Genomic DNA, 11097 nt, shown 5'->3' with positions numbered 1-11097 from the left:
TAATTAAAAGATTTTTAATACAATTTGGAGGACATAAGTACTCCTAACAGGTTTATTTTCGAAACATTTAAAAAAAATTTTTTTTTATTTTACATCGTTCTTCGTTTTGTGCATTTTTCCATCTCAGTTGTAATACCCATGGACTTCCCACCACCAGTTCACCCATGTGCCATCACCACAGTCCGGTGCATTCTTCCCACCCCAGTTCTGATCACATTCTCCCTTCCACCCCCATAAAATGCCTCTGGTTTATAGCTGTTCCTTGTTTTCATTTATATTCTACTACTTTTGTCTCTGTCTTTTTTTTTGTTCTCTAATCCCTTATGCTCCAGCTATGAGTGAAACCATCTGGTATTTTTCTTTTTCTTCCTGGCTTATTTCACTATGCATGATTCCTTCTAGCTCCATCCATGTTGCTGCAAAAGGCATGAGTTTTATCTTTTTGATTGCTGAGTAATATTCCATTGTGTATATGTACCACATCTTTTTAATTCAGTTCTCTATTTTGGGGCATTTGGATTGATTCCACATCTTCCCTATTGTAAATAGAGCAGCAATAAACATGGGGGTACAGGTGTCCTTTTTAATCCATGTTTTTGTGTTCCGAGTGAGGTGTTTTATTTATTTATTTATTTATTTTTTGTGTGTGAGGTGTTTTTTATTTTTGCATTTTTTGCAGTATAATGTATATAATCAAAAGCCTGCTGGCGCTGGAGAGATTTTAGATAGCTATGTATAATAGATGCATGGATTATAGATTTGCCTAAAATTTAACTACCTTTTGTATAAAATTCTCATAATATAAAATGGGAAATGAATACAGTTTTCTTTCTATTACAGATTCTCCTGTAGGGAGGAAGGGTGCTCACATTGTTTATAACAAAGAAGTTGAGTCAGAAAACCCTGATCCTAGCCATGATTAGTCATTTCACCTACATTACTTTAGTTTTCACATTCATAAAGTAGGCGTAGATAAGGTGATCTCACAGTTGCCTTCCAAACCAAAGGTACCACCCTATATACTAAAATAATCATCATTTATGAAGAATCATAGTGAGAATTAAGTTACTGCTAACTTAAGTCATAAAATGTAGGGGTTTTTAAAGTAATAAACAACTAGCTTTTTAAGTAACCTGCTGCTTAATGATATAATTGCATTGATTTTTTTTTAACCTGTCTTTCCATTCCACTGAATGTGATATTATTGTTTGAGGTGCAATTTTATATTTAAATTCTTTTTTATTATGTACATGCAGTGTTTTGTCCAATGTTTCTTTTTAAAAGTTCACGAAATATTTTATAAACCTCTGGTGCATAAAATTCCCAACCTATAAGGTAATGTAAACGTTCATCTAAAATAAGTTCATCATCAAAAGAATTTGACCTGTTGAAACAGAGTAAAACATCAAACCTTAGAAATTTTAAAACTAGGAGGGAATTTTGTGATGTTTAGTCATGATGGATTTTGTGGTTAGTAAACTATTTAGTTCTCTAAGTCTTACTTAAGTAAGACTTAGAGAACTAAATAGTTTACTAATGGCCATGTATGAGGTGCTGGCAGAGTTAGTTCATTGTTTTCCCCACCATAGTCTATTGCTGCTTGTAAATAAGCAGTGTGAACTGTGTCTGAGGAATGTGATTTTCTTTGCAGTGTTTAGTTTGCAGAGGTAATAGTCAAAGACGACTGGTAGGACTCTGCCCCACATGGTAAGACCACCCATGTTTACTGAACTATGAAATACCCTTTACGCATTATATAACCTTCTGTAATCCTTGCAACTTCCATTGCAGTAGGTGCTGTAGTCCCTGCAGAGAAACAGACCCAGAAAGGCTAAGTAACTTGCCAGGCCAGCCCGTGAGAGCAGAGGTCGTCTGGTTCTGTGGGCTGTGCACTGCATACCAGTAGCCTCCAGGGCCAGACTAGGTGAAGCAAGAGTTTCCCAAAGAGGATGTAATGGAGATAAAGTCATTATATTAGGAAACTCAAATTGAATATTTTCTGCTTTTGGCAGATTTGGGGAGCTCCATGATCATGTGCTTCTTGAACAAGCAGACTTCTTCCTGGTGCCTACCATTTTGAAAAGCACTGGTGGGAAAGCAGAGAAGTGTAAGACACAGAAGCAGCATAAAGTAGCTCCCTTACTGTCACCCAAACAGTTTCACATGAATCACAAATGTATTGAGAAGAATATATTATTACAAATATTTTCTAGTTGTAAATTAATATATCTTACTTGAGAAATGCAGGAAACAATAAAGAAACAAAAATACCAGTAACCCCCATCTTAAATGACTCAGCATGTTTCTGTTTGGTGTGTTTCTTTTGATGAAAGTATTCTACGTGATCTCAAAAAGTTAATGTGTGTACATAATAAGAATCTTTACTGTATTGTGAATACATTTAATGCAAGATGTACTCACACAGCTTCCGATGAAGGGTAGTTTACTCTAAGGTAGGAAGGTCTGTGCCTGTTAGGAAATCTTTAAGGTTGATGGTAAGCGGAATAGCTGTGATTCACAGGCAGTGTAAACCTTAGTGTTCACTTGAGCTGTTGAAGAAGCCTGCTGACAGTGGTGCAGTGTGAACTCACATTCAACATTCCCTTGAGCATGAATCATCACTCTGGAATGAGGATTGAAAACAGAACTGATGTTCCCATACCAGAAAAGTCAGGACCCCCATCCATGATTATTACCCATCCAGTAGACTATTCGGCCTCCAAACACGATCCTATCCCTCATTTTTTGAATACTGTGAAATTCAGAACTGTTTTATTACCAGTGGAGCAATCTGTCCCCTGCTCTAAAATGATACAATATACAAATAGAGTTAGACTATAATACCTTTTCTTGCTCCTTCAGGTGAATCAGTTCAGACAGCTGTATTCCAAAGTTATCAATGATAAGCATGATGATGTCATGGCCAAGTTTGGTGCGATTCTGGCCCAGGGCATACTGGATGCAGGTAAGTGTTTTTAAGTCTTCCAGATTTTTATGTTAAGTTAGTCCAATGAAATAACTGTTAACTATATGACATAGTAGAAATAAGCAATGTTTTTTGCTTATTTTTGGTTTGGACAAATTGTCCCTTGAGATTATTTATTTAAAGATTGATTTATTTATGCATACAGAACTGGGGTGCAGGCCAGAGGTGCAGGGGAGGTGAGAGGATTCACCAGAGACAGAGTGGGGAGCAGAACTGGCCGACTGATGAAATACACTGCTGAGGGGAGCTGTGGGCGGGTCAGGAGAGGTCTGCCATGCCATGTGGATGACCTCCAAGGCCGGAGATTGAGCTCACACTGAGGCAGCTGCATCTTGCTTGCAATGCTGTGCTTAAACCCATTGTGCCACCAGGGAGATAATTTAAACCCTGCAGCTCATGGAGATAATTTAGTAGAGTTGTTAAGAATACAGATTTATAGGATTTGAATCTAGTCCCCCAGTCCTTTTTCAGTATTAACTTTATAATCATGAGATATTATTGTCCCCTCTCTGTTTCCCTGTCTTGAGAAATCTACCTTGTAGTGTTGATAACATTAAAAATGCATGTAATCACTTTTTGGCCTTTTAGCTAAGATCAAGTATAAAAATACATGTAAAGCAGTTAGAATAGCCCTTATTAAAGTGAGTGTTGGCTTCATTTTTTCTTTTCTTAGTATGTAAAGTTTTAAACAAGTTGACATTGGAAAAATTGGGATTTTGACACATTCTAGCCAGGTCATCCTAAATTACAAAACATGGAATATTTGCCTAACAAATGTACACTAAGCCTCTAGCTCCCAGATCCAAACTCCTCAATACTACATTGTGATTTATTTAGTGGAGAGGCTCTGCCCGTCCAACAGAGTGGTGTGCGTACAGTGCCTTAGTTCTGTGCCAAGATTCCTGTGACATACTCCATAACTGCTGTTACTGGTGACATCGCCAGTAGAAGATAGAGGATAGGAGGAAGTGAGCTTGCTGTGGGCCAACTCTGGCTCAAATACATGTTGATTTCACCTGCTAGAAAATTTGCAAGATTTGGAGCAAAATTCATATTAAAGCAGTACTTTTAAAACCAAACTTACTTAATGAAATGGACCTGCACCTCTAACAACATGCTCCATTGTGTAAGACACACTCCACACAGTATCCTTCTCTGAGGGATTCCCACCACTCCAACTTTTCTCTTTCTTTTACCTGGCTAGTTCCTCAGGGCATCCAAACCTGCAACCACTAAGAGCCTCCTGTCGTTTTAGCCTTACAGGGACACACTCGCTCCAGATGTCTTACATCTTAGCTCTTGTTCAGTAACTTTCAGATCGTGTTTTTCTCACTCCCTCCGTGGATAACTTAGGATATGGTGGCAGGAGTAGGTAAACTGGTCAGGTTCCCAAGCCATACACCTGCTTGACATCCAAACTTCAGGCTAAATACGAGTAGCTCTAATTTCATTATTTTTACATATTTTGCTTCCTAAAAAACTTCAACTGAATCTCAAGTTTTTGGATTCACCAGAGACAGAGTAGGGTGCAGAACAGATGGGTCTACTGAAATATACCTCCTAAGGGGAGCAATGGAGGGGACAGGAATAGTCTGCTGCACCATGTGGCTCAGCTCCCTGGCCAGGGCTCAAACTCATGCTGCAGTGGCTGGCGACAGCTAGATAGCGCTGAGACTTTAACCCCTGTGTCAACAGGGAGTCCCCCTCAAGTGCTCAAGTTTAAGTCTTCATTTGCATGTGGAAGAAGAAAAACTTGGGAGGTAAAATGATTTGTTCAGGGTGACAAGACTAGTTAATGTCAAAGTTCCCGCCGTTCAAACATGAATGAAGCAGAAAGAATGAAATAAAGCAAACATTACCTGCCTCTTGCCTCTTTTCTATTGTTGGCAAATACTATGTATACTAAAATTTTTTCTTGTTATTGGCAAACTAACTAGTCATAATATAAAATATTTAACTTAGTATGTAGTTTTGAAATCTTCCAGGCCTAGTTTTTGAAAAATGCCTGCATAGTTGAAAGTCTAGGTTTACCTTGAGTTCAGCTAAAACACAGCTCTTCCAATTTGGGAGATATGGGCACCTCACTAGCTAACTACGTCCCGCGATTCCATATTATATTTTATGAACTGTACTCTTAAATAATCGCCCAAGCTCCCCTAGTACAATACTTAGAAGTCTTTACTGTGGCCCTCCTGGATTCGTGCTCACATTGTCTCTCTTCCGCAGGCGGCCATAATGTCACGATCTCCTTGCAGTCCAGGACTGGGCACACCCACATGCCTTCAGTGGTTGGTGTCCTTGTCTTCACCCAGTTCTGGTTCTGGTTTCCTCTTTCACATTTCCTCTCACTGGCTTATACCCCAACCTGTGTCATTGGCCTCAACAAGGATTTGAAGGTATGTTTGCGAAGCCTGTCTCGTGAGTACACCCTCCTCTCCGTATGCTCTTTGCCACCCACCTGAAGGTTTTGTGGAATTTTAAAGATGAGTTGGCATCTCATTGATAAAGTGTTTCCCCTTCAAATTGCATCACCGTGTGGTGATGTGGAATATGTTAGTGGAAGTTTTGAAAATGAGGTCTCCTACTAACTGTGTAACTGTGATGAAATCATTTGAGAGGGAATGGTGAGAGAGAGGCTTAAATATACAAAATGGAAGTGGTTCTGCAAACCACTCAGATTAATTTTCTTTAATACTGAAGGCTGGGAGCTATTAAAGGATTTCATAGAGATAGATGACATGATATTCATGTTTTAGAAATACTCTGATATCAGTGGAAATTCATTAGGATACTATTGCATGATCTGGTCAAAGAAGAAAGCAGACCTAAATTAAATTTTGATAAGGATTAAGGGTTGGAGGTGGGGACATGTGTCAGAGTTATGTGAGACTGGAGTATTTGATAGGAGGAAAAGATTACTGCAAAGGAAGAAACACCGGAAACTGTCCCTTTGGTGGCGAGGGAACAAGACTAACAATGGGACCCTAGGAAATCTGCCACAGGAAAGTAGTCACTTCAGCTGAAGACTAAAGCAGACACACTCCCTGGCACCATATCCGCGTTTTACTTTTAACAGGCTTTGTGCTTGTCTTCTCTCTGTCTAGCGGCCTGACTCCTCCTTTTATAGCCTCTTGGAGACCTTTTGACCTATAAATAACTCAAATCTGGTCATCATTGTTGTTAAAATGTTCTGTTAAATTTTCAGAGTAGAAAAATTTTAGGCCAGACTGGCTGATAAAGATTGAATATTTGAATGAATTGGGGTTTGTGTTTTTCCAGTATAGCTGTACTGCCAGCTGTCACATTTAAGTGCTCTGTAGTAAAAACTACTCATATTTGTAAATATTGAGCTATTTTGTCTCAAAACAAGAATCTTTTGGTTTCCTAATCCCTTATCTTTAACATTGTGATTAAATATCCTCTATAAATTTGGGGACTTTTTCCTTTGACATACAATCTTATGGTCCTTACAGTAAAAGGCATGGAAAAGACAAGATTCCTTGTCCCGGTAAATAGGAGGTTCATTATAATTCTCTTATCTATGCATATTGACTAAATCAAGAAAATTTCACATCAAAGAACTTTAAGCTTTAAATGAGTAGCCTGAAGCTGACTTTTGCATTAGGTTTGAATAGACTCTGTTAAGCCAGGATATAGGTGATAGAAACTGTTGATAGACTTATGTCAGTTGTTCGTGGTGGCACCCAAAATGGAGGTGATGGTCACATGTACAGACTACAAGTCAGCGGCATGGTACAAAGGGGTAACAGTTGGTGTGATGTGCTCACCATGTGGAGCTGAACCCACTGACACAGGAAAGACGATAGAGCGCCCACCTGTTGAGTCACAGAAGTCAGCGCAGTCTAGGGAACTGCAGGAGGGCTATAAAGTATCTGAGAACGAACTCAGTTAGAGGAGGCAGGTGACTTTAGGGAGCGTGGTGATAAAACTGAACCTGCTGTCACTCAACATCCAGCCCAGATTGAAACTTCCGGCAGCTCTTTCCATCTGTTGCTTTTTAAGAGCATAGAAAACTTAAGTCTTGATTTTTACTTTTTTAATGGAGGGGGGATATCCTTTTATTTCTTCAGATGCCAAAGGTTCAGTATAAATCAAACTGTAAGCCATCCACATTTGCATACCCTGCCCCTCTGGAAGTACCAAAGGAGAAAGAAAAGGAAAAGGTAGGTTCTTGGTGCTTTGAGCACTGTTTGTGTTTATACACAGGAGCTGCTTCGTGTTTCACTTCTGTTTGTTCTAAATATTTTTGTTTTGAATTTCATATTTTAAAAAGTAAAATAATACTTCTTAGAGTAAAATCTAACATATTTTGTGCTCTCCTGATCTTCCACATGCCATGAGTCACAATCTGTGAATCCCTCCTATGTTTTCTTGGTACATAGCAGTGCTTTTCATACTACAAATAGGATTATTCTCTGGGTACTGTTCTGCACATACTGTTTTCACTTTAACAGTTTACCGATAAAACTTTCCATGTATATATGAATCTCTTTTTTCCAAAGATACAGAGCAGTCCTTTTATATGGTGTATACCATTGTTTTACCAGTCATTTAAGGACATTTCTGATTGTCACTGATAGATTTGTACACATTTACTGTAATTATTTCCATAGGTGTTATACAAATTTCCTTTTGAAATTAATGTACCCAACTTATACTCCGACCCAGTGTTTTGAGGGTGCTCACTGATAGGTCGTAAACCAAACTAGACACGACACGCAGCCCCAAAGTTCTCTCCATAGTATTAGCCTTTATGCACCCTGCATTTAGGACAGTGGTTCTCTCTCTCTCTCTCTCAGTATCATGTAACATATTAGCCAATTGCTGATCGTTTGTGTAAATTTTGTGTGTGGTAAGTAGGGATAATTATGTATTTAACCATATTTGAGGGTGAAATGGGTGAAGAGGGCAGGAGGCCAGATCAAATGAGGGGAGCACCCACCACCTGCCCAGGCTTTGAGACCAGAGAGGCACCAAAAAGCCCCAGAAGGCCAGAAGCCAAAACTGAGCACTCTAGCACTACAATATCCACACAACAGGGGCCTGTGGGCCGTAGCCTCACGAAGGACAGTGCCTGAGAAGAGGACAGGTCACTGTGGGTTCTGACCCGCACGCAACTGCAAGAGACTCCAGGCTCCAGGAGCAAGCACAGTGGGGTTTATTTTACAAACAGGGGCGCAAAGAGTTTACTGTACCCACAGCAGCAGCTCCCTCACTCAGGTAGTGCCAGTGAGATAGCACTTTGGTCACAACTGGTCCCTCAAGGACACCCACTGTCAGCAGCTCTTAGACACCGGGGTCTTTGGTGCTCTCTTCAGGGCCTCTGGCCCTGTCTCTGACAGTGATCTTCAACTTTTTTTCCCTCTTTGGAGGTCAGCAGCTGCTAGATGCTTCTCTCCTTTTCTCTGGAGGCCAGGTACAGAGTCTTACCCTCCTTTTTCTTTCTTCAAAGGCTGGAACTGTCTGTCCTTTGCAGAGACTGGGGGAGTCTGTCAGCTCCCTCTGACCCTGGCTTGTGTCCTCTTTCAGGGCCCCCATGCACAAGTCTGATTGGGCCATGCAGTACCACTTAGCTCACAGCTCACACCTAACTGGTCCATCCACAGTCCAGGAAGTACATTGTTATGTAACTGGACTCTGAGGAGCAAATGCCACAGCAGACTTGTTGCGGGATGAAAGAACATCAAGCTACTGTCCACGCCCACCACTGAGGCGGTAGTGCTGGAAGGCCTAACACCAGCATGTTGTTTCATTGGCTGTTTTTTAGACCCCTCCTTAAAGGTCTGAAGCAGAGTCAGCTTTACATGAATATTGCCACATCTTTCAAAATCCCTGTTTCAACTTTGATTTAAGTGATTACCAATCAAGAAGAATATCCCCTGCTAATCACATGTTACCATTGTCAGGGAATTCTCACTGTAGTCCAGTGGGAATATCTTTGCAACTAGGTTTGGAAGAAAGTGCTTTCCATATAAAGTAAAAAAGGATGAAGCACACAGATCTCTATTCAAAAGTTCATAACAGCAAATTCACATCCAAGTTATGCTGCAGTTTAAAAAAAAAATAGTTATTTTGGACCCAAGCCTCCGGGAATTAGAGACTCACCTGATTTAACAATAGTAGTAAATTATGTAAGAGGTGTTTTTCCCATTTTCTTCCTGATTATTATGTTCTTTATGATACTTACTGGCAGAAAACAGAATATTCTAGGACTGTTCTCTTACGACTTGTACACTGATACGTAAATAAAGGGATTACAATGATTTACCTTGCTCACTTCCTCTAGGTTTCTACTGCTGTGTTGTCTATTACTGCCAAGGCTAAAAAGAAGGAAAAGGAAAAAGAAAAAAAAGAAGAGGAAAAAATGGAAGTGGTAGGTATAACTTGGGGCTCACATGGGTTGATGTGTCTGTCTCTATTGTCCTCCAAATTCTTTCTTTGTTGAATATTACTAATCTTGCTCTTGGCTTTCTATTCTAAGTATAGGGACCCATATTATTTTAGTTGGATGAAACTTTAGCAGCTACCTCCATTCCTGGGAAGAATAGAGGGTACAAACTGGGAATGAGTTCCTGGGGGGTGGAAATGACAACTAATGAGCTTTGAGAGGCAGAGGGTTTTCATCAGATAAGATGATGATGGGAGAAAGGAAGGCTCTTTCAGACATTTGCTTCAATAACCCTTTTTTACTGATCTTTGCCAGTAGAAAATACTGTCTCATCTGTTTTTAAAAGCTAAGCTAAATATCATTCTTACACCCAAGCAGAATTGACCTCTCCCTCCAAGTCTGGCATCATTTTAGTTGTCTTTCCATTGTATATACTACTATCTTTGTGCCTTAACAGTTGCTCAGTCATTTATAAAACATTATTCATGCACCTTCCTGGTAGCCTAGGGGTTAAGTCTCAACACTATCACCACTATGGCCTTAGCTCAATGCCCAGCCAGGGAGCTGACCACTCCTGTCTCTCCACCATTCTCTTTCAGTAGATCCACCCACTCTGTTTCTGATGAGTCCTCTCACCCCCTGCACTTCTGGCCTACACCCCAGTTATTCTGTGAAAAAATAAATTTAAAAAATTTTAACAAACATTATTCAATGGTATATCCCCCATCCCACCCCACCCCACCCCACCCCCCGCCAGGATGAAGCAGAGAAAAAGGAAGAAAAAGAGAAGAAAAAAGAACCTGAGCCAAATTTCCAGTTATTGGATAACCCTGCCCGAGTTATGCCTGCCCAGCTTAAGGTGCTGACCATGCCAGAGACCTGCAGATACCAGCCTTTTAAACCAGTAAGTTACTATGACCCTTAGCAGTTACCGGTGGGATATGTATCTGTAGGACAGTAGAAAAACCTCCAAAACACTGGAGAAACCTTTCTGGTTCTATAAATCTCTTAGTCAAAGAAATAACATTCCCATCTAATCCCTGTAGGTTTGGGGGAACTCTGTGTAACCCCCACAGAATCTTTAATCTGCCCAGGCTAAACTATTGAACTTGCTAATACTGCGTGGGGTTAGCGGCCTAGAATCTGGAACAGACATCCCGAGTTTGAACTTGATCTCTGCTTACAAACTGTGTGCCCTCAGGTCAGGTGATAAGCATTTCTCTGCCTCATTTTCTTCCTCCCTGATTCATAGGAATGGACAAGGGAACACAGTTAATACACAAGGACTTAGAGCACTTAATTTTACAATCAGAAAGGGATTTTTGTGTCATTTATTCTCAGACAGAATGTTTCATATTAGAAACAAATGCTAATCAGAAATCTGAGCGTGTTATCTTCACTTCCTAGATTTTTGTATCTAGAAAACTAGAAAGCCATCATAGACACACCAGTGCATCCAGATCCTAGACCTGTCTAGCATGGCATAAATGCGATGTCTAGATCTTTATAAGAAAGCAAGCCTGTTCTCATCAGCTTGAAAGTCATCCCTGGTGGTGTCGGTGGAGGGCAACTCAGCCCACAGTAGCAGGCCATTCTAGGCTTCCCTGATGAGGAGGCACACATACGTATCTTCATGACCTTGGATGAGAGCACGTTTTATGCAGTGTGTGTGTGTGTGTGTGTGTGTGTGTGTGTGTGTGTG

The 11097-nt window shown here is 40.3% G+C and overlaps 1 protein-coding gene across 3 annotated transcripts in view; it reads left to right on the top strand.

The window, feature by feature from the left end:
- Positions 1–11097, top strand: part of PSMD1 (proteasome (prosome, macropain) 26S subunit, non-ATPase, 1) — an 81126-nt gene that overhangs the window by 62850 nt on the left and 7179 nt on the right. For all 3 annotated transcript variants that reach the window (XM_012726931.1, XM_012726923.1, XM_004674206.1), the window contains exons 19-23: positions 2863–2965; positions 5213–5382; positions 7078–7170; positions 9294–9380; positions 10153–10299. In XM_012726931.1, coding sequence (XP_012582385.1) covers positions 2863–2965; positions 5213–5382; positions 7078–7170; positions 9294–9380; positions 10153–10299 — 600 coding nt within the window. The remainder of the gene's footprint in view (positions 1–2862; positions 2966–5212; positions 5383–7077; positions 7171–9293; positions 9381–10152; positions 10300–11097) is intronic.

Source organism: Condylura cristata, unplaced genomic scaffold, assembly GCF_000260355.1.
Source record: "Condylura cristata isolate star-nosed mole 26May11 unplaced genomic scaffold, ConCri1.0 scaffold00002, whole genome shotgun sequence".
Classification (NCBI taxonomy): Eukaryota; Metazoa; Chordata; class Mammalia; order Eulipotyphla; family Talpidae; genus Condylura; species Condylura cristata.
This window is presented reverse-complemented; position numbering and strand designations above follow the sequence as displayed.